The 25250-nt window shown below is 39.6% G+C and overlaps 1 protein-coding gene across 5 annotated transcripts in view; it reads right to left on the bottom strand.

The window, feature by feature from the left end:
- The window catches only part of jmjd1cb (jumonji domain containing 1Cb), a 133116-nt gene that overhangs the window by 27000 nt on the left and 80866 nt on the right, over positions 1–25250 (bottom strand). For 2 of the 5 annotated variants that reach the window (XM_051124780.1, XM_051124784.1), the window contains 5 exons: positions 14282–14395; positions 4344–4449; positions 851–975; positions 524–667; positions 112–156 (listed from right to left, as the gene is read on the bottom strand). In XM_051124780.1, coding sequence (XP_050980737.1) covers positions 112–156; positions 524–667; positions 851–975; positions 4344–4449; positions 14282–14395 — 534 coding nt within the window. Of the gene's footprint in view, positions 1–111; positions 157–523; positions 668–850; positions 976–4343; positions 4450–14281; positions 14396–24218; positions 24928–25250 lie in introns of those variants that run through there. The other 3 variants (XM_051124783.1, XM_051124781.1, XM_051124782.1) reach the window with 3 other exon arrangements.

Here is a 25250-nt window from a genome sequence, read left to right as displayed (position 1 = left end):
CTAGTAGTACTTAGTAATAAATTAATGCTAAATAATTCTAATAGACAGGGATATGCAGGTGGCATAAAAGCAGCTCTAAATCTATGGAGAGAGGGAGGTGCGGCCCGGTACCTGAGAGATCCCTGTAGAGCCGCTTGGTCTCCCTCCTGTGGTCTGCTTGCATATCCCCAATTAATGTTTAAAACAGGGAAAAAGAGAAGAAAACAAACAAAAACAAGGTGGAACAGAGAAGTCTTGTTAATGATGAAGAAGGGAGCAATGATATGTTTTTCTACAAGGCTCTAAGTTTCTTAAAAAGGTTGTAAAAAAGCACATAGGAACTTTACTTCAAAGCTAGCTACAGACACCACATCCGATAATAAGCACAGACAGTGGGACAGACATTCACAGAAGACAGAAATACAAGTTGCCATATAACATTGAACACAAAGTTGATCCAGGAAGGCAGGTGCGCTGATCGTCTAGCAACAAAAGCACATATAGGTTTGTGAGATATGTGTGTGCTCTGGTAGGTTACACTCACATGGGCAGTGTTGCTGTTCTGGCTAGAGCGAGACCTGCGTCGTGAAGTGATACCTATGTTCTCTCCTTTTAATAAAGAATGGACCACATCATCCAGAAAGGTCATCTGTACCATGGAGGGGTCAACGTTCTGAGGCTCTAGTACCTGTACACAGAGACAGAATGATTTTTGTTGTTTTAAACAAATGAACCACAAAAGGCCTGCAGTAAAATCATTACAAATCAACACATTAATTTTCAGTTTTATGATAAATACATTTTTATTAACAATAATACCGTGGATTTGTACAAAAATTTTTTTAACTTGTGTATAAAAGGTCTCAGATACCTGGTCATTCATGACAACCATAGTGCGGCTGAAGAGATCGTGGTGGGTGATGATCCCCGTGAACCACTGGGTGGCTGAGTCTTGTCTGTAAACTCGTACACGGTAGCCATTCAAAGAATAGGGACCTGAAGATATCAAGAACCAGAAACACTATCAAAAACTCACATCCAATAAAACCATACACAGCATTAATAACAGGCTAAGAGTGCCTTAACTTCAGTATGGCATATCAAACTTTTCATGATGCTTTTCATTACTTTTCAACTTATTTATATGGAGGGAAAGAAAGAAAAATGGATGAATGGAAAGAAAAATAAATAGTGAGAATGAAAGAAAAATGGATGGATGGATAGTGGAAGGATAATGGATAAATGGAGGAAAAGAAAGAAAAAGAGGATAGATTGATGAATGGATGGCAAGAAAAAAGAAAGATGGATGGATAAAGGGAGAAAAAGAAAATGGATGCAGAAAAAAGAAAAACAGAAATGGATGGATGAAAGTAAGAAGGATGGATGGATAGAAAGGAAAAAAGATAAAGACAGAAAGAAAGATGATGGGTGAACAGATAGGTGGAGGAAAAGAGATGAAAAAGATGGATGATGGATGGATGTCAGGAAAAAGAAAAATGTATGATGATGGAGGGAAAGAAAGAAAAATATATTGATTGAAGAATGGAGGGCAAGAAATATAGAACGACGGATGACTAAAGAAAGAAGGATGGATGGAGGAAAAGAAATACAAATGGATGGATGAAAGTAAGAAGGATGATGGAGAGAAAGATGAGTTGTGGATAGATGGAAGGAAAGAAAGAAAAACAGATGGATAGATGAACAAATGCAAGAAGTAAAGAAAAATGAATAGATAGTAAACCTTTCTTGATGATGGATGGATGGCAGTAAAGAAAGATGGATGATGGATGGATGGATGGATGGATGGATGGATGGGTGTTAGGAAAAAGAAAAATGGATGGAAGGAGGGAAAGAAAAAGAAAAATAGATTGATGAATGGAGGGCAAAAATATAGAAAGATAGATGGATGATGGATGGATGGCAGTAAAGAGAAGGATGGATGGACGGCAGTAAGAAGGATGGATGAATGGAAAGGAAAAAGATGGATGGAAAGAAAGATGAGAGGTGGATGGATTGATGCATGGAGGGAAAGAAAGAAAAAAATGGATGGAAGGAGGGAAAGAAAAAGAAAAATGGATTGATTAATCAATGGAGGGCAAAAATATAGAAAGATGGATGGATGGACGGCAGTAAAGAGAAGGCTGGATGAGGGAAAGAAAAAAGACAAATGGATGGATGAAAGTAAGAAGGATGATGAATGAAAAGCAAAACGATGGACGGAAAGAAAGATGAGAGGTGAATGGATGATGGGGGGAAAGAAAGAAAAATGGATGGAGGGAATGAAAGAAAAATGGATGGATAAATGAATGGATGGCAAGAAATAAAGATGGATGGATGGATGGTTGTCAGGAAAAAGAAAAATGGATTGAGAAAAAAAGAAAGAAAGAGTAGGAGTAATATGGAGTGCTTTTTTTCTTTTTACAGCTCTTAGTACTTGGTCACCGTCTACTGTGTGAGCACACAATGTAAGCATTCTGCAAAGCTCTCTTTTTGTTCATTCTGGGTGAACTTTACCTCAGGGAATGACACATCAGTCCTTGTATCTGTGATATGCTGTTAGCCGCAGCAAACGCTGGCAGGTGTCCAAACTGACTGGAGCTCATTAGTGCAGGGCAGGTCATTCCCATTAATTACTCCTGAACACAGTGCTCATATGCCCTGCTAGAACAGCTAACCCTTCACTGTCCTTGTGCCTACAACAACCCAAAATGCATCTCCTTCACACACGTTTGCACATGCACATAAACCAAGGGGCGACGTCTGCATAAAACCACAGACGGTTTATTTTTTTTTCCTTTTTGTTCTCTGTTTCCCCACCAAAACCTTTGGCTTTGAGATACTTTCCATTCTGCCCTTGTCAACTGCCAAGTTCAACAATTATCACTAATTGTGGGCCTGGAATTTTGTTATGGACTTTGTAAACAACAGCTTATGCCAAGACCTCAACAACACCCTCTGCCTAAACCAGCCAGGTACAGCGAGTGGTCTGCCATTTTTACAAACCACATGAGGTTTTGTTGCTGTTCTTTTGGGGGTTTTTTTCAGCACTCTTTTCACTTCCGTACAGTCACACATTTCCAAGAGAAAAAGAAGGGATGTTTCTGTTTTGGATCCTAGAAATTGGGCATTCTGTACCAGAAAGGAGCTGGAACTGAATGTGTGTTGGCAGTCAGTTTGGGAAAAACTACTCTGGTCCTTAAACACTCTGACCAGGAAATGGAGACTGAGTGTCAAGCCGACATCACAATGGTAACTTTTCTTTTTTAAAGGATTAGTTCACTTCCAGATGAAATTCGTGTATTTCTTTCTTTAGCTGAAAAGAAATTAAGGTTCTTAAAAAATACTCCATATAGTGGACTTTAATGGGACACAACGGGTTGAATGTCCAAACTGCAGTTTCTGTGCAGGTGTCTACACGATCTCTACACGGGATAAGGGTGTTATTTAGTGAAACATTAGGTCATTTAAAAAAAAAAACAAAAAAAAAAAAAAAAATAAAAAAGCATATACTTTTTAACCACAAATGCTCATCTTGCACCAGCCAAACCTCACACATTACATCATGTAGGAAAGGTCACCATTACTGGGACCATTACATGCGGGACATGTTTACAAAGCAAATGTGCAAAAAAGTCAAACACCATTTACAAAATATGGTAAAACAACAATGTCGGACGATTTTAAATTTGGAGGAGAAATAGAGATGGAGTTTTCACCCAACTCTAACGTTTTGAACTGAAGTACACAGAAAAATAGCTAACTGCGTATAGTGTTTCCAACATGATTACGTAATGCGTCAAGCTGCGCATTGCAAGCTAGTGCAAGATGAGCATTTGTGGTTAAAAAGTATATGCTTTTTTTTTTTTTTTTTTTAGAAAATGACTAAATGCTAGGCAAGACCCTTGTTCCTTGACTGGGATCGTGTAGAGCCCTTGAAACTGCACTGAAACTGCAATTTGGACATTCGACATAAAGAACTATATAGAGAAAAATCCTGGAATGTTTTTCTCAAAAACCTAGCTTTTCAACTAAATTAAGACATGAACTTCTTGGATGACATGGGGGTGAAATTTTTATTCTGGAAGTAAACTAATCCTATAAATCTATCATTATTTCCCATTATTGCCATAACCATTATTACCATTATTTACGTGAACATTAGCATTACAGCTGACAATGACAACATTTTCGTAGGTGAATCACCATTTAATCTTAAATGGCATAACCTGAGGTCATTTTAAGCACATAAAAGGTTAAGTTAATGCTGACTTTTCAACACAAAAAGCAGGAAGGTGGGCTCAAATTACAATGCTGTGTCATCTAAAATCCATAAGATTTAGAAAAACTAAATGTGACCACCTTACCTTGCATAAAAATTTCCTGAACTTTTTGGTCTTTCACCCACGCTTTCACTTCTTCATGGAGATGTGGATAGTCCCTAAAAACAGGACTTAAACTGTCCACCTCATCCTGCAGGAAACAAACAAGAAAATAAAACATTTGCATAAAATTCCAAAATTACAAGAGCACAATGCGAAGTCATATCAGTGTTGGAGGTAATAATAAACCCCACATCCAACCAACCTGGAATTTGAAAAGGGTGAAAAAAATGGTAAATTCTCCAAGTTAACCAGCATAAAGCTGCTTGGTTTGAAAGTGACCTTTGTGTGAGCAATGCTACTCCCAACGTACATATTTTACCTAAGAAATCTGCATTATGCATTATGAGAACAAATAGTAAAAACAAATCTCTCTTCAGATCAGTTGTAAGTCAGTTTGAGGTTAATCTGAAGTCTCACAATGACAACCACTCCTCAGCAAACTTCCTGATTTGAGGTGTTGAGGTTTGTAGCACAAACGGTGCAGGGCAAGATATGCCACAAAGCGTTATATGTCAGGTTAGTGGTCTAAACAAACCCCTAAGCCTTAGCATAAGCAACAGCGATAGGCTTTGCAATCAGCACTAAAATGTTTCCAGTCACAGAGAGATCTGAACAATCTGATGAAGGCCAGTGACCCACAGAATCTGAAACAAGCACAGGAAAGCTCTCACACCTCCTCATGCACGGCAACCCTACATTTCCGCTTCGCAGGAGCCCAGCAGTCAAGCAGATGTGTATGTGTGTATGTGTGTGTGTGTGTGTGTGTGTGTGTGTGTGTGTGTGTGTGTGTGTGTCAGGGTCTGGCAGGGTGAGAGGGATATCCGCCCTGCACTTCCATTAATTGTTGATGGTGATGAGGAGTGGAGAGAGGGCGGAGGGGCTGACAGGAGCTCCAGTTATTTACACAATCACACAGCAGGCCTGATGAACACATGAACTGAGCCCTGGAAATACCCCGCTGCTGACACACACACACACACACATATACACACAGTGTAAACAAAAGCCCACACTGCAGCCATGTGATTGCTGAACAGGGTTGAATGACAACACATCTCAGACCAGAAACGCAGGTACTTCAATGGAGCCATATTCAACCAATGAGTAGAATTTTATTTCTAGTCCATTTATTTTAGTTAACATTTCTTGTCATATGTTTCTTCATCAGCATTTTCCCTCTCCATCTCTGACCCTATAGGTACGGTCATATTAGCATAATTTCAGCAAAATTTTATGAGTCCTATGAGCCCAAACAACATTGCTCAAAAAAGTTGCCTGGCAAAATTGCTCAAAAACTTGCCCCATGTATCATCAGCTTAAGAGTTCTATACGTAAATGACTGGCAAATTTTTTAGTGTACCAGTATAAGATACACAGTCCCAAAGTTCATCAGGCCATGTCAATACTAGTAGGTAAAGATATGTAAATATTGGTGGCCAAATGTTAACATGCTCAGGGTTGTAATGTCATATCCCTGACTGCTTTTTAATGTACTGTTGTATTTGTACCATTGCTCATAACAAATGTCAGATCAGATACACTATTTAGAAGTGAAACAAGCAAAAATAAGCCAATAAGGTAACATCTTTGCATCTGATCGAGATTACATTCGGTTTGGGAATTGAGAGGTGCTGTGGTTTGTCGTAAAAAGACAGTATTGCATGTCCAGTGTAAAGTACACTGTCATACCCTCCTTTTTCCCTAGTAACAACCATCGCATTACTCACATACATACATATACACACACCTCTATTCCAGTTTCTATTTTAAAACAAGAGTATTGCAGGATACGTGATTTATTTACTAGCCTGCAAGTTAAACAGGGCACTTTTTCTCTTGGTGGTGTCTAAGAACAGCAGTGCTATTTCCCTAAAGGTCCTCCACTCAACGACAGAAAGAGAAGCAATATTCTATATCCAAATGCATCCTATCAGAGCAACACACGCTTCCTGGGATGCAAAGCTGCTCACCATCAAACAAATGACGAATGTTGTGAATAGGGACAATGAAATTTAAATCGCAGAGAGAGACATGATCTCATTCCTACAGTCTGGTCGAGCACCTTCAGCAGGACTTCAGCTGTAATCTCATCTTCTCCTCCTCTGCACACACACCCTCGTGAAGGACGGAGCAGATGCACTTTTCTTTCCATCCCCCACCTCATTCTGCACCGGGCTGCCATCCATCACTTTAACAGCAATATGTTCCAGGATTTTCCACATGGCGCTGCGGTGGAAGACACTGCGAAAGCAGGGTGGTGCTCGGCACTGGGGGAATAGGAAAGTGCTTCCAGATCCAAACTCTGACCCAGATAAAAACAGCTTCCTTCCCCTTTCTTGCTCTCCGTCCAGCGGCCTGGAGCCTGGGAACAAGGCTGGGCGTGGCGTTTGCACTCTTTCTCTAGCCCGTCTCAGTGTTCCCGAAAAACAGCCTCTCGCCGTCCAACAGCTGCTCAGAAGTGTTCCGTACTGTTCCCTGGCTCACGTTTCAGAGACATCTTGTTCAGATTGTCCATGTGACATGCTTCATTCATATTTGCTGTCCTAGAAAGGAGTAAGCCTAAGAAGTGTGTCTGCCACTGAATAAATAGCGCTTTTCACCACGGTTCGGTGCTGTGCAGATCCGTAAGAACGTGCTATAGGGTGCTGCCCGTAAAATGACACTGTGGTTCCTAATTAGGTCCAGAAAACATATCTGCGCACCATCTGTGTTTGTTGACGAGCTGATGCAGATCGGATGAGACTGAGATTTCACATGGAGACATAGGTGGTACAAATACAACTATAAAATGTTTCCTCCTATTGTGCAATTACTTCTGACAGCTATAGCTGGATAACCAATGTCAGCTGCTGGATAGTGCTTTATATAAAGACTGAAAAGCATTCTGCATGAATGATAACAATCAAGCCTGTGATCATTTGCCATGACTAATATAAGACATACCAACAATTCAAATTTAATGTTAACATTGTGTAACTTGATTGCAGTGTACAGTACATATGGCATTACACCAAGTTTCCAGTGATACATTTGCACTGTCCTAAACCAGACACAATCTTTTCCATCTAAATTGATTTTCTCTTTGTCCTTAACAACCTTAACAGAACCTTTTTTGTTCCTTTCTGCAACGGCATGCACAATATTATTGGACCGATATCAGAATTGGCTGATAATGGCTTTAAATGTGAATACTGGCATCGGCCCGATATGAAAAAAATATGCCAGTACGTCTTGCCGACAAGAGAAGTAACTCACATGTGCTCAGGATGTGCTACCAGTTACATCACGTCAGCAGTTGCTGAAGCAAAGTTTTGTCTGAATGATGATTCGATTCACTGTTTTGGATCGCTGCATTTAATCTGAGAATTACTGCAGGTTACTACTGCATCTTTCTAAGAAAAAAAATGCAGCAATTTATATTTAGTTTATTTATAGTTATTTTTAAAGCTTCAATGTACTGTCATTATAAAAGAACTTCAGTATTGTTAATTTAATTCTAACAAATAAGTTCTTGTTAAAAAGTTACCAAAATTAAAAATAATTTGCTTATAATTTCTGCACAGGAGAGACTTGGTGCTCTTTCCAAACAAAAGGAAATATAGCGGTATCGGCATCGGCTATCGGCCAAAATGAGTTGAAAAACATCAGCATATCGGATATCTGCAAAAATCCAGTATCATGCATCCGTAGCTCTGCTCAAAGTAAAATTCTATTGGTCCAAAATCGTGGGCCACAATACTGTGTAATAAACATCAAATTTATTCAATACGTTTTCACTTTCACCAAAACAATTTGCTGCAGGAAACGCGTTTAGATTCAACTTAACCACAAATAACCACAAGCAATCAATAAAACCACATGAAAATAAAACTCCTACGTTGTCAGAAAAGCAGCTTTGAAATGAAGACGCATGTGACGTTATAAAAAACGGTCTCTAATGTGCCAAATTCAAATCAATATCTAGTCTAGTCATCATCGAGGGTGCAGCTCAGGCTGTTACTGTACGTCAGTGAAATTAACAATGTGTTCATTAAGAATGAATGAAGTCCCATTACCGTCCCGCTCCACATGACTGAGTGCTCCTATTAGCATTCCTCTGCTTCCTTCACTTGTCTCTCTCTGTCGCTCTTTTCCTCTGTCTTTGTGCACATAAAGGGCAGACGTGTTCCTGATCTGTCCCTCTCCTGCATTAATGTCGTCCTGTCCTCTGAAGATTCACGACCCGAGTCCGGAGCACGTGTCAAGGTGAGACAGGCCAAATTTACAGAACCATGTCTTAAAAAAAGGCCTAGTCTATTAAAAATTTCAAACAATCATATCATACTAATACATAGGCCCTTGTAGCTGCACAAACTTTCCTTTCACTGGTACATTTCAAATTTTACTTCCAGAAATACTGTTTCAGGACAAGAAAAGGAGTACACTAATAGGTACTTTGTGAAATGTTCAAGGCATGCACCTCATTAGTCCGTCTGGCACAAAGGACGCTGCTTGAAATCACAAACATGATTTTCTAAAGATAATGATACTGCACATCTGTAGGTACATGTGAGGATGGACCGATGTTTAAAAAAGTATGTTGTTCGGATGGGAGATGGGAAAGGGAACATGCAGGCGGAGTGTTGCCATGGCACTGGGCAGCGTGGGGAGCTGACACAATACTTGCATCAGTCAGAGGTGTAAACAGCGAACGGGCGCACAGAGACAGGATGTTCCTTCCAGCGCTCTACAAATGCTTTTCACAGAGATGACGCATACAGAGGATGATTCATAGTGCAGAAAGCTGGAATGACATGAAGAAAGATACCATAATAACGCTATTATAGCATTAATGCTGACGTCTCATAACATTGGCGTAAATATCAGCGCAATTAACCGCCGCGGCGGTGGGAAAACGCAAAAAACGACTGCAGAAACAGCCCAGCGGCACGTAAAAGCTTTTGTTGAGAAGCAGACGACGTGTGCGCTCCTGTTGCTATGGCAATACTACGTACGTGACGTGTGTGAAAAAAGCTTGTTGCTGGGGTAATACAAGTGTGTGTGTGCTGATTGTGTCTTTCTTATGGGTTTGTGTCATTTCAAGCGGTGTGTTGTTGAGGGGAATTTATTAAGCGCAGTTACAGTGAGTAATTCTATACGTTGTGGATTAAACCATGCAGCCTTGTGTATAAATACGCATGCTAAAACGGTAGCTGACTGTGTGTGAAAGTGTGTAAGCGTATGGGGGAGGGTGGCTGAGGCATGTGTATGTGTGTGATATATGGTTCTTCATTAAAACAGAGTACGCCAGTGTGATGTATGCTCTTTTTTGTTGAATAGCACCCATGAATGCAATTTCACACAAATGTTAGAGCATTATGGGGTGGTGGGATATTGTGATGTGCAGTGGAGAAGAAAAATCACAGGAATCTATGCATGCTTCATATGCAGGGGGTAAAAACAATCCCACACAGAGAGAAGAGGGAAAAAAGGGGCCAGAACAGCTTGTCACTGGAGCAGTACCATTAAAAAGACATCTTTGTACCTTTTTTTTTTTACCCCTAATAGGTACATATTAGTAGTAATACATACCCTTGAGGTACTAATATGTACCTATTAGGGGTAAAAAGGTACTAATATGAAGTGTTGGGCATGTTACTTTAAAAAAAGTAATTGGTTATAGTTACTTCTCACAAATAGAGTTACATCATTATAAAAGTAACAAATTACCAGGGAAAGTAACTATTGTGTTACTTAAAAAAAAAAATGCTCAAATATGTCGAATAACTTGGATGTCCCCAATATTAAATATGTTAAATGAATGAAATGGATACTAAATAGAATAAATTATTATTATAAAACATTGTACACTAATCTACTAGAATGTATTTTAATGTTGCTGTGGGACAATGTGAGACACCTATCCATCTTGTACGGACACCTTGGCAATAGAATCTCCACTGGCTAGTGATTTTTTTGTTTTGTTTATTCACCAGACTAATATTAAATATCTATAGTTTTTTTTTTTAAATATATGAAAGTACTTATAGCATCAGTCAGAATAACCATGGATGAATGCATATTTGTCATGTTGACTGAACTTAGGACTGGTGGTGGTGCTTAAGATATTGTTTGTCATTTAGTATTTCTATAAAAAAAAAAAAAACAATAAAAATGCACTAAGGAATAATGAGCTGCTGGGTTCATGAATATTAATCACGCTGTCTGCGTTCGCTCGAACTGATTTGCTGAAATCAAAACAGGGACGATAACAGGTGAGTGCCAGCCAATGAGATAGCCGTTTGCGCATTAGTTCCACCTACTACTGGAGAAACCGGCAGTTCTTAAAAGCTGAAGAATTTCGAAGGAACTCTGTTATTTTAACAGGAAAATACTACGAAGAACATTGTTTACATAAGGCGCGTCAATTGTGCATGATATATAAGACTCTTTCACTCCGTATCTTTCTTTGCGTGTGTGAGACGATGATTATTTGCATGTGTGTGAGTCTACGGTTTATTAATACAGGTACACTGCGCATCAATTCAGATGAACTGAAAAATAACTAATAAGTTAGTATTGCCGCATTTCATTATCAGTAACGATAACAGCATTGTAACGGAGGAAACAGTAATTTGTTTGATTACTCGTTACAAAAAAAAATAATACTGTTAGTAACGACGTTTATTTATAGTGCCGTTATTCCCATCACTGCTAATATGTACCTATTAGGGGTAAAAAAAAATAAATAAATAAATAAATAAGTAAAAAAAAACTTGTCCTTTTAAGGGTACTGCTCCAGTGACAATCTGCATCAGGCATCAAAAAATCCATCCTGGTCAACAACTAAATATTATCCTTTAATACTATAACATTATGATGTTAAAAATGTGGATAAATGTCCAGAGAATCCATCTAGTACTGATAAACTTGGATTGAGCTACTGGAGACCTCCAGCGATTTAATGGCTGTCAGTGTGAATGTACCTTAACAGCCATGACAGTAAACAAGAGCATGTTTCATTGTTACACCAAGTCCTCTACGTGGCCACACTGAGGTCAGAGGTCGAATTCCTCCTCTTCTATCCCACTCAAGGATAAATGGATGCAAATGCATGCCCAGACCCAAGTAATGTAGCCTACAGAGAATAATGAGTGTAAGTCACAAGCGTGTAGACGTCTCTTCCAGTAATGCACACCATAACAGCACTCCTGTTTTCGGTTTCTCTCTCACTCTCGCCGGCTGGCCTCGCACACAGAGCCTCAATTGTTGCGATTATGCCAAACAGATTCCTGGGCTCCAGCCCCTCCTCCATCCATCCATCCATCCATCCCTGGATCGGGCTGCGCTGTGGAAAAAATCCGTGAAGGAGAAAAGAGGCCAAGACAGGATGTGAGCAAGCCAGCTCATCACACTCCAGCAAGCAAACAAGTTCCCAAGCACTTCGGAGGTCAGACTTTGGATTTTTGCAAAGGGGGCGGGATTTTTGTTTTCACAACGTGATGATGTGCTGGAATGTGTCAGGGTCCCGTGAGAGTCACAGACGCAGGGATTGAGGGATACTCCTTTTGGCTGTGAGTGGCGCTGTAGAGACGAAGAAATACCTGCCTGCTTCCTCTTGACATGCTGCGGTGTGCAAACGTTTAAGTCTGTACTCTCCTGTACCCTCACTTTCACCTGGGAGTGAAACACACTCATGTTCTGTATTAAGCTGCACTGTGGTCAAATGTCTGCATAAGCTTTAAAGTACCAACCTAATTACAAAGGAATCTCATAAGCGATTGATATGAAATACTCAACATGGATGGCAAAACACATATGCGCCACAAAAATAGCATTTATGAGACAGCTGTCAACCAACAGCATTACAAACATCAGAAAAACTGACCGGAGAAGCTGACAATCTATATTAATGCATGTTATAGCACCCCTAGTTATTAATTCAGCTTAAGTCAAACGTTTACACACACCTTGCAGAATCTGCTAAATGTTAATTATTTTGCCAAAATAAGAGGGATAATATATACAAAATGCATGTTATTTTTTATTTAGTATTGGCCTGAATAAGATATTTCACATAAAAGATGTTTACATGTAGTTCACAAGAGAAAATAATAGCTGAATTTATAAAAATGACCGTGTTCAAAAGTTTACACACGCTAGATTCTGCACTGTTAGGTGAATGCTTAACAGCCGTTGTTGTTTTTTTTGTTTGTTTTTATGATAGTTGTTCATGGGTCCCTTGTTTGTCCTGAACAGCTAAACTGCCTGCTGTTCTTCAGAAAAATCCCACAAAAAGTCCCACAAATTCTTTGGTTTTTCAGCATTTTTGTGTCTTTGAACCCTTTCCAACAATGACTGCATGATTTTGAGATCCATCTTTTCACACTGAGGACAACTGAGGGACTCACATGCAACTATTACAGAAGGTTCAAACACTCACTGATGCTCCAGAAGGAAACATAATGCATTACGAAACGGGGGTGAAAACTTTTTGAATTTGAAGATCAGGGTGAATTTTACTTGCTTTGTCTTCTGGTGAACATGTACGTATCTTCTGTAGCTTTTGAAGGGCAGTACTAAATAAAATTATATGATATTTAGGAAAAATAAGAAAAATGTACACATCATTCTGTTCAAAAGTGTACACCCCTTAATGCATTGTTTTCCTTCTGAAGGATCAGTGAGCATTTAAACCTTCTGTAATAGCTGCATATGAGTCCCTCAGTTGTCCTCAGTGTGAAAAGACAGATCTCAAAATCATACAGTCATTGTTGGAAAGGGTTCAAATACACAAAAATGCTGAAAAACCAAAGAATTTGCGGGACCTGAAAAACTTTTCTAAAGAACAACAAGGGTCTATCACTAAACAAAAAGACACAGCTGTGTATCATTCAGGTAAGAACACAGTATTAAGAATCAAGTGTATGTAAACTTTTGAACATGGTGCTTTTTATAAATTCAACTATTATTTTCTCTTGTGGACTATATGTAAACATATTTAACGTGAAGTATCTTATTCAGGTCAGTGCTAAATAAAAAATAACATGCATTTTGTATGATCCCTCTTATTTTGGTAAAATAATTAACATGTTGGTTGACAATAACTAGTAATATTACAAAGATTTTGTCAGTTTGTCATGAAAAAATAATACACCAGAAGCTACACTTTTTAGCAAACCAAAAACCCATCAGCATTCATTTTCTTTTTTTGTACTTCCTGCAGAAATTAACCACAAGCAACCCCATAGATCTAATCTCGATCAGTCCACATCACCTACGGAAGTGTGAACACAGGCGTTCCGATGCAAGAAAAGCATACACAAAACAAGAACCCGCTTTTACATTTATCACAATTTCCCCACATGCTACGCCCAGGTTTGGGTTCAGGGGGAGAGAGCGGTCGATAATTTGCTGGCAGATGGCTTTTCATTATCCGTCGTGCAGGATGGAGGTGAGCCCGCAACACTGGGGATAAAACATGTCGTGAATATGAATCCAGCAGTGGAGAGCATCTCCTCCCATCTGTCATGTGTGTTTGTTTTCAGAGCCTCTCTCTCTGCCACTGTGTGTTTTATCTAAGCTAGATTAATTAAGCTGTTTATGAGAGTAGCTTTGCACAGAACAATAGAAGAGGCTGTTTGTTGTCCTTATTAGCGCACTGAGCATGAAGCGAGCAGCGACCACAGAGACAAACTCATGAAGCTGACCAGCTTGTATACACATCCATCCAACAGGACCCATTAGTTGAACCTGGAGGGAAAATACTCAGATAGCAGGAGAATGCTACCAAGGGTATTTGAGGGTCTTGAATCTTGGAAGGCAAAATTTGTAAAAGAACAAGGCCACGTCCAAGACAGTTCACCTTTTAGCTTAGTGTAAACACAGTCTAGAGATACGTGAGAGAGCATGCAAAGCAAATGAGACCGAGAGACTCTCACCTGATAGGGCTGACAGGCTCCTTCATCCGTCAGGAAGTCCAGGTGTCTGTCAGAGAAGAACTCGATGGCTGTGATGGACCCAAACACCGTCTTCCCTACCAGAGGCTTGAACGACTGTAGGAAGAGAAAACACTCTGTTTAGTCAATGATCTGGGCGTCAAATAAGTGCATCATGCTTGACAGCTCAAATGGAACGCAAATAAGTTTGATGCGTCGCTTTTCACATCCATCGAAGCTAAACAGCACATGAACACATGCAAACACACTCCATGTGACTGACTATTAAGGGCAGTCACACTGAATTTTATGCTGGGTGAAATAACATTTCACACTATTTTGAATGGGGGTCAGCACTGTATACACTGAGGGTTACTGCTGTTAATTTGCTAGAATACAACAGAAAACTGTTTACCGACATGCCACCAACCATACACTCCCTAAGTGCAAACTTCACTGAATATGCACATGATTTATACAGTCACAGAAACCTTCATATACTGTGTTTAGTTTCAGGGAACCGCTAAAAAAATGAGGAACCGTGATAGAAAGCACACCTACGGGTTTCCATTTTCTTTTCTTTTTTTTTGGTGATTCAAAAAATGTTATTACCGCAACTTTGCACATCTGCAGAAAAAGAAAAAGTGAGTTCTTGAAATCTGAGTACTCAGAATTAATTGCTAACCCAGGTAACGTAGGAACAGGGTGAACCAAGATAACCAGTGATTATGTAAACCCAAAGTTAAACAAACAATTTCAAGCAAGTAAAACCCATTTGTTTTCCTGATACAGTAGCTCTTCGTCCTGCCAGTAAACCAATTAAAAGGGTATCTGCAAAACTTTAAAAATCCAATTGAAGACTTTAAGCCCTTTTCAAAATGAATACCATATGTCCATAATAAATAAATAAATCCTATATCTCACATTCTTTTACTTAATTAAACAGGTTGGGGCTCACATTCAACTGCAAAATTGATTAAATGCAAGTTTAAAATACTTTTAATATAAAATACTTTATAAATATATGTTTAATTAGATAGCAACATGTGTACTGAAATTGGGTTTTGCACTAATGTATAAATATAGAGGCTGACTGATACTGGATTCTGCAATAATAAACATACAGTTATGCCGAGTTTACTGTGAATTTAATGTCAAAATGTATCAACAGTACATCATATGCAATTGCTTGACAGAAATGTGTTGTATTCAGCATACAATCAGGTCGAATCACTAATTAAAACTTGTTATACCATCTAAGATATTTGAGACTTTTATAACCTTAAATTTTATTAAATCTGAATTTAGGACTTTGAATAAAAGGACGCAATCCCACTCAAGCAATAGATGCATTTATGACCACGTGCCTGTGTGAACCAAACACAGTTTGGGCTCTGAGAGTACATTCACACGGCACAGTAAACATCTGCAGCTTCACCTTAGATCAGAGGTCTTTTCTGAGACTCTAATTGAATCAGAAGGTTAAATTGGCACTAGTATGACTACACAAGAGCTGGACTGAGTGGACAGTAATTGGATTCATTACAAGCCCGGCCTCACAGTAGAGTACAAAACTGCAGCTGAACTTAGTATGTGTGTGCGTGAGTGAAAATGGCATGCCATCTGGTCACTGGAAGGAAAGAAGGCTTCATACTACACGCAGACACGGCAGTCATGGGACTGGAGCACATGATCACCATCACAATCTACTCTTCATGTCTGCTAGTAGTGAAAAACACATCTACAAATGTGCTGTGCTACTCTAAATACTATGTACCAGGGGCTTATGGATTTAAATGTCATTTTAGTTTCTCATTTACGACATTCCCATAATTCCTACAAGGGGGTCATTAAGAAGTTAAGACTGTATTTATGTACAAAAAATAAAAAGTCTGTCACATTTTAGACTGCATTCTCAAAGTGAATGTTTTGAGACTTTTTGTTGCTGATGCAATCATTGTTCACTGTAAAAAAATTTAAAAAAAAAAAGCGTGCATGTGATCCATGCTGGACTTTTGGCTGCACAACCTACCATTTCTATTTCTATCAACAGAGGTCAGATAGACATGCCCATGTCTGGATGCCTCTAAAACAGCCCTTGAAAGTGAAACGTAACCACACTGACCAACAGGAAGAGTTTTAGACCAGTAAACAGTGTAAGCGTCTAACCACAGATCTCTGTGAAAGTGCAGTCTAGCTGAATAACTCTGATTGTTGAGATGTGAGCTCAGACGATCTGATCTGTACTGACTGTCTTTCTGCCTGCATGTCTCTCACTGAACCTGATCCTGCAGCAGCAGGGGAAAGACTAGCTGTGGATTTACACTTCTAAAATAAACCTTTCATCAGCCTCACAAGCAGTCAAGTGAGCTGCTACTGAATTTGAATTCTATATAGAGAACTGACCTACTATTAAAATTTTTCCTACTGAAAGATTTACTACACATAGGTTCAGTTCTGGATGCTGATTAGTTAATCCAACACTTTAAGATGTTAAAATACACGTTATACAGTAGTAACAATTAGAAAGTGAATTTGTTTATGTAACTGCACAGGTCAAGGGAATATATCTTTTAGCTGAACGATGGTACATCATGCATTTGCTTACTGAAACGCATAAAATGTTGCTTTATATAAACAATTATTCATAAATCATTTTAACAACGCAGTAAGGCACTCAATGCTATGGCTGTGTCAATATGGGTTGCATCAGTAATTTAGAAATTTGCATCAATATTTAATTTATTTGTGTGCAAAACAACAATTTCCTACAGATTAATTAAAACGTGCATTTCTATGAGACTCCACATGGAAAAAAAAGGATTCTGAACCAACAGTTGAATCATGGTATATGCATGACACTGGTTACATTTATATGCAAACCAGTAATCTGTTTATAATCAGATTGATGACTCAATCGGACTGAAAGCCTTCATGTAAACACCTCAATCAATCCGACTGAAATTGATCCAAATGAAATTTCCAGCTGATTGAATTAGCAATGCAAACCTTTGAATCTGACTACTCTAATCATGATAAAAAGAACTCCTTCACATGCGACCCTGGACCACAAAACCAGTCATAAGTAGCATGGGTATATTTGTAGCAACAGCCAACAAAACACTGTATGGGTCAAAATTTTAAATTTTTCTTTTAAGCCAAAAATCATGAGGATACTAAGTAAATATCATGTTCCATGAAGATATTTTGTAAATTCCCTACTGTTAATATATCAAAACGTTTTTGATTAGTAATATGCATTGCTAAGGACTTCATTTGGACAACTTTAAAGGCGATTTCTCAATATTTTGATATTTTTGCACCCTCAGATTCCAGATTTTCAAATAGTTGTATCTCTGCCAAATATTATCCTAATAATCCATACATCAATGGAAAATTTATTAAGCTTTCAGATGATGTATAAATCTCAGTTTCAGAAAACTGACCCTTATGACTATTTTTGTGGTTCATGGTCACATACGTAATGCATGTGTACATTAAATGAATATGTGAATGAGATTGCAATGTTTAGGGTATGTAAACAAAATTTTTGACTGACGAAAAATAGCGCATGCAAACTTACTGCATGTTGTACTGTGTAGCTGCCGATACCCTGCTTTACACATAGCTGTTATAATTAATCAGATATGGCTCAAGGGGTTGCAGTCGCACCACTGCGTCATTCATAACAGCGTGGCCTAGAGTGATTTATTTCTTAAAACTTTCACATGCTTATAATGCATCTTGCTTTAAAAGCCACAGAAATATTGCGGTTGATATGAATGACAACTGTGACATTCAACAGTGCAGAGACATCTAACAAAGAGCATCTCAATCTAATTTTGTAAATCTGTGTGCTTATTATTTACTAGAAGCAGCATTAATTTATCAGACATTGCTGTCGTGTAGTTCCTCTTCTGCGTATAGGGAGTTGAATCAAGGCTACAGTCACACGAGCCGTTTCTAGGACAGATAAATATAGCAACATCAGATCCCCGTCTCTTAAAGGAAAACCAGTCTGTTGTTCTAATAAAAACATTCACATAACACAGAGCTGAGGAAAATGCACACTTGATGCAGCTGTGAGGAGATGCATAAAAACAGACAAAAGAGAGGAAAATACATAGTCCTCTGAGCAGCACTGCAGGTGCAGCTGATGATGTTTTACTCAATGATTCCTTAATTTAAAACCTGGCCGACCTTTGATAGCAATCGGTCTATTGGCGAAATTAAACAATTATGCAAAATTAAGCATTTGACACCACTGCAGCGTTTTGCAGTTTACGGCCAGAGAATTTCATCAGAAACGAGATATCACCCCTGTGACACCTTCACACACAAACACAGACGAGCAGAGAGACACAGAAGCACTTCCTTGAGCAACTGCAACTGGGTCACATCTGCCACTTGTCATTAGGGAGTTACCTCTCATCACAATCACGCTGCCAAACAGACAGCACAATAATTGCTGCTCGTCTCCAGAATACAGAATACACCTGAGTGGATCCACGATACAGCCACACACGGAAATGCACAACACATGTATCTCATTCCCTCTGCAAGAACAAAAAGAGGCCAATGAAAGGAGGAGCTCTTTCAGAGAAAGCACAGGCGGGCTGTGTGCAGACAAAGCAACTCCAAAACACAGTCCTCAGCCGGGTGCTGCGCAGCGGGCCGTAATTCAGCTATAAATATTTGATAAGGCTGAGTGCACTGGAATGTGCGGCGGAACCGTGAGGGGGTTCATGCATAGCCAAGTGTGCTGGAGGCTGGGGTGCTCTGGGATGACACTATCTGATGAAGGTCACGGAGGAACGCAGACTGCGCTTACACATTCGCGTGCAGAATCTCGCAGCGAAGCAGTCTTTAACAGCGTTGGACAGACGCTTGGTCTTTCTTTGAATGTATAAATACATCTTTATGTTGTCTCTTTTGCACATGCACTCAGACTGATCGGCTACAAATTTCTCATAACTGCAAAAACAGACACACTGTAATTTTTTTTTTTTTTCAGTGTTCAAATTTCATGTTCAATTTAATGTTACTTACTATTTCTTTGTAATTATTTGTGAGCAAAATGTAATTTTTAAAATGAATCTTACAACATCTTTTTTTCAGTGTACTCCTGCTTAAATCGCCTTACACACTCTTCACTATACTGTTATGAGCACAAATAACATCACAAATTAGTAACAACTGTTATTAATTCTTATACGGTTGAGGTCAAAAGTTTGCATCCCCCTTTCAGAATCATTATCATATAAAATGCATGTTATTGTTTATTTAGTACTGACCTGAATAAGATATTTCACTTAAAAGATGTGCTCATTGATGCTCCAGAAGGAAAAACCATGAATTAAGAGCCAGGGGTGAAAACTTTTGAACAGAATGGAGATGTGTACAATTTTTTTTTATTTTGCCTAAATATCATATTTTTTTCACTTAGTACTGCCCTTCAGAGACTACAGAAAATAGTTACATGTTTCCCACAAGACAAAATAAGTTAAATTTACCCTGATGTTCAAATTCAAAAAGTTTTTACCCTGCAGGCAGTTCAGCTGTTCAGGACAAACAAGGGACTCATGAACAACTATTACTAAAGAAAAAAAAACACAGCTGTGGATCACATTTTTAATCATTCTGAAAGGGGGATGCAAACTTTTTACCCCAACTGTATGTTTAAAAGGCGCTACAGGTGTGCTGCTTACTGCAGGATCTTATTTATACTGCCAACGATTGTATGCCTACTAAAAAACTATTTTGCATACAAAATACACAGTAATACTTTAGGTTGATGTAGTTATCCAGTTACATAGTAACAATTATAAGTAAACAACCACGTAGTTAATATTAGCCTGTACTTATTTGTGTAATTCCACTGTAACAACATCACCTTAAAATAAAGTGTAAGCAAATGCACTGCCAATTTTAACAGCAAATGCACAAACAGTCAGAGCAGACAGTAGTTACTTGCTAGACCACTTAACTCACCACATGCACTCTTCAAGATACCGTTACAACCACAAATAGCATTACATTCCCAATTTGCATATGAGCAGGCCTGAGCTTGCATGAAACACCCATTGTGGCTTGTTGGTAACATTTGGGCAACCCAGCGTAATGACATCATACTGAGAACTGAGACCTTTCATGAAATTAGGTGTCAGTCATGTCCTGAGGTGTCAGTAACCCCTCATCTGCTCTGAGAGCTGTAGAATGCTTCCATTATCGATGACTAAGCTGCCTACACTGTAAGTTTGAGATGAACACATTGACACTGATCTAGACATGTTGCATCATATAGCTCGCAGACAGTGTTGTTGTTTCTCCAGCAGAGCTCTGCTGTGGAGGAAGACGCCATATCCAATGTTCCATAAACACTCGGAGAGGGGGCTAGTTTACCCTTAGGATGTCTCAATCACAACTGTTACTAATTCAGCTCTCAGGCTATGTTCAAAATGCACTGCAAGTGTGCCGTGTCTATGTCTATGCCTGCTAAAAGTGTCACAAGATGCAGCAAGTTCATTTTACTATGTGGCATTCAAAGTTAATGTGTATTGACATTAACATGATTCAGCATGATTGTCTGAACAACACTTCTGCTTTATTTGTGACCCTGGACCACAAAACCATTCTTAAGTAGCATGGGTATATTTGTAACAGTAGCCAAAAATACATTGTATGGGTCAAAATGATCAGATGATGTATAAATCTCAATTTCAAAAACCTGACCCTTATGACAGGTTTTGTGATCCAGGGTCACATTTGTCAGACTGGAAATGGAAGACACATTTTGGTATTCCATGCATACATATTTAAATGAATACCTGAATACTCTAAGAATACATGCTGTTAAGAGTACTACTGCAGTATGACATTGCGAACATACCCAGAGACACTAAGCGAGCCGTATTCCAAGTAATTTTGCAGTACACAAGATTTATAACCTCACCGCAGAACTTCATCCCCATAAAACAGTGAAACTGAGCAGAAGGTTAGGACACCCGGCCAAGCCTGCTGTAACGAGCAACTTTAGTTCAATGGCCACTTCCTGTCTACTGTGTTTCTAAGTAGAGGCACAAAGCTGGCAGTATGTGTGTGTCCTGCTCCAAAGAAAGAGGCACATTCCCTCTGCAGTCCTGAGAAAAGCCAGACTCATGAGAAACCACCACACACTGCAGAGAAAAACACATCCCAACAGGAGGAACGGTACTTTCCCACTTTCCCCTGACACATCCCACTTCACACACACACAGCAACTGAAAGCCAACCAACATTCCCTTATTACATCCGATAACAGCGTAGACACACTTTAATCCTTTCAACTGATCTAAACAACAGCAACCTGATCAAAACAAATATAAGACAGGAAACAGGAGTAATTCATTCAAAAAATAAAAACTGTGTCATCATTTACTCATGCTCATATTGATCCAAATAGATATGATTTTTGGTTTTGATTTGAACAATGTTAAACTAAACTGAACTAAATTGTATTTTTATCAACTAACACTAACAAAGATGAATACATTTTCAAACAAATGTATTGCTCATTGTTAGTTCATGAATTAACTTGCACTAGCTAATGCAACTTTGTAGGAAAGTGTTAAATCATCATAAAACTAGTTATGATATCTTCTGAAGCCATATGTAATCCTTTGTAGAAACTACGGCTGCCCTCGACTAAAGATTTTTCTGGTCGACTAGTAAGAGTCATTTATTTTAAGCATTAGTCGATTATTAATTGTACGTTTATTAATAAACCATATAAATCATTATAATGAGCCTTTAATTGCCTAAATAACCTAATAAGCGCTCAAGCGCATGCAAAAAAGTCTTGCCAGAGCGCACCGGCAGATATAATAATTCTGAATGTGTCAGGGAAAAACAGCAAGGGGACTGCATTAACATTTTAATAATTTATTGATAAACTAGCATTTTCTATGTTTTCGGCTTAAAAGATGAAGTCGACGACACTGATTTGTCATCTCCGCAGTAGTTGATGAGCCTGTATGATTCACACTGAGTACACAGTATGAGATTATTGGTTTTCTGTTTAATTTGGAACATTTAAACCTAGACATTTCACTCTCTTTAAATATATTTTTCATGTCTGTAAGGCAGGGGTTCAGGGAGTTTCACGCTCAAGTTCACAGAGACCCAAACAGCAGAAAGCGCATGCTGTTTGCTTTAATTATTTTACAAAAGCGCAACACTTTGTTGTTAATCTGAGTGCACACAAATAAACATAGTCTTTACAGATTCAAAAGATGCATTACTTTCATCTGTATGGACAAAAAGGACAGAAAAATTTAAGAGCAAGTGACCACACCGGTGCCTCCATCTGTCATGCAGTGAGCACTTCCTCACTTCGCACAGACACTTCAATAGCGCACATTTTTCTAGATTGAGCGGCCAAGAAAGTTGCTACTACATACATGTTTCAGATGAAAAGCCATATTTGAGGTTGTTGAATGATAGGTGAGCGTCTGGATGTCCTGTCTGATGTATTACCACATAGACCAGATGTTAAAGATCTGTGACAGCGCGACTTCGCCACTTCCTGTGGATTTAAAAAAAAAAAAAAAAAATCTGCGACTAAGCGGCTAATACAATTTTGGTCAATCCAGCCTCTTCTCGTCGACTAACTGTTAGTCGACTATTAGGGGCCAGCCCATAGTAGGAACATATCGCTTTTTGGTGCATTTTGCCATACTTGTGGCCTGACATTCTCTGTCTACTTCCATTGTAAGAGCACTCCGTAGATTTCTCAAAACATTTTAGAGGTTTAGAACAAAATGTTGCCGAATAAATGACCAGGTTCGTTTTTGGATAAACTATCCCTTTACAATGACTGCTCTGCAACAGGCCCAAGTCTCCTGTTACCTTTATGTAGGAACAGCCTGAAATTAAAGTTGTGTGGGGCACTTTCCTGGTGCATTTTGTCCTACTTGTGGCTTGACAGCCTCCCTCTACACTCCTTGTACGGAAAAGAGCCCTCAGGATATTCCTTAAAACACTGCCTTTTGTGTTCCACAGAAGAAACAAAGACACACAGGTCTGGCACAAAGTAATGTCAAGTAAACGGTGACCATTTTCATTTTTCAGTTAACTATGCTTCTAAAATGACTGTTCTGCAACAAGACTGTCTCTCGTCCTCGTTCTCTCTCTCTTGGATACGAGAGGCATAATTAGAAACAGCCGCACTATGCACAGTGCTGCATTGAAGGAGCTGTTTGCAAAATGGGTCATAGTGCAACCCTGCCCTTCCTCCCTCAAACACACACATGCATATACCGTTTCAGGCAGTACACTTCTCAGTGGATCAAGCAGATTAAATGCCCCTCCAGACTTTGCTCCTGAGAGAGAGAACAGGACGATATAATCAGCTTACATTTCTGGAATGAACGGACAGGCCTGTCAAAACACAAGACACCTCTGCCTGCTATCACCCTAACCAACACCAGACGACCCCTGTTCCAACACCCACCCAAAAACAGGCACATCGTCCATCCCTGTCTCAAATAAGCGGGGGCTTTCCACACAGCTGCAGTTCTGTCCGACACCCACAGTCTGTCTGGGCTGCTCACATGTCATCCGCGCCACTGATTTAATAAGCGTACAACCAGGAAAAATCCCCTGCAACTTGAAATCTCAGTTCCGCCGGCCAAAGATATGCTCGGGTCCGTCCTCGATAGTTTTTTGTGCGCTTGTGGCTTTTGCCAACCAGTTAAGTTAGCGCCCTGTAGCTGCAGACACAATAACACGATTGACTGCACCACACAAGCAGATGGTTGACAAACATCCTGTTAGACGAAGACATGAACAGTCCAACCCGCCCTCATTCAACCTGCTCAACATGAGACATCTACGTCTTTAGGTTGTACAATCTCAAACTTGTAAAGCATGGCATATTAATGGAAAACAAGACATTGTTTACCTCTTCGCTGGACTTGAGGAGAGACCCAAACCAAAGGTGGAGCCCAGGCAGCGGACACACGCCGCTCAAGTTAAAGAAACTCGAGTGGGATGCAGATGAGCGAGAGATAAAGAGGAAGAAAAGCAAAACAAACAAGCGCAAGTTTCTCTCAAAGGCGTCTCGTGGTCTTTAAAAAAAAGAGGCGTGCTTTGAAAAGAAACCTTCCCTTCTTAGACTCTGGCCACATGTCAGACATTTTATGTGGCTGACAGGAAACACAGAATGAGAGAAAAGCCTCCGCTGCCGCAGAGCTCAAAGAAACAGGGCGAGGAGGACAAAAAAGTGAGGCGGACCGTTTGTTCGCTCACTCGCTCCCTCTTCTGCTCGTCTCTCGGTATCCGAGCGTCAGACTGTCATTAGCGGTGCCAGAGAACAAGTCCGATCCGTCCGCTGAGCGATGTCTCTCGGCCTGCCTGAGTCTGGAACTGGGTCAGGCTGCTTGCTTCCTCCAGAGCCCGATTACACAAGCGGTTACACACATACACACACACGGCGCTCCGCCACTGCAGCGATCAGGAAGCTCCTGAGAGCCACGTACTGAAAGAACAAGCTCGCACAGGCTGCTATTGTATTTTCCCCCTCGTCATGGCTTTTTTGGTTTGCTGTTGCGCAGTTTTTCAGTGGCTGTTTTTGTGGTGAGCAAATCAGTGTGGCACGGCAGAGAGTGAAATGAAAGAATCTGAGAGAAAGAGAGAGTGAGAGAGGAAAAGAGAGGGTGGGGGGGGGGTGCCATGGAGGCGAGTGTAAACCATGAAAAGGGCGTTGCTATGTACAGTGTAACTAATCTCCCACCATCACAGGTGGCAGAGCCGCCCCACAGTATGACTCACCCTGATGAGCAGGCCATTGGTGTGTGCACACACACACACACACACCACACACACCCACATACACACAGAGTTAAAGGGATAGTTTACCCAAAAATTTAAATACTGTCATCTTTAGTCATCCTCATGTCATTCCAAACCCATAAGACTTTTTTTTTTTTTTTGA

Source organism: Labeo rohita, chromosome 12 (genome assembly GCF_022985175.1).
Source record: "Labeo rohita strain BAU-BD-2019 chromosome 12, IGBB_LRoh.1.0, whole genome shotgun sequence".
Lineage (NCBI taxonomy): Eukaryota > Metazoa > Chordata > Actinopteri > Cypriniformes > Cyprinidae > Labeo > Labeo rohita.
This window is presented reverse-complemented; position numbering and strand designations above follow the sequence as displayed.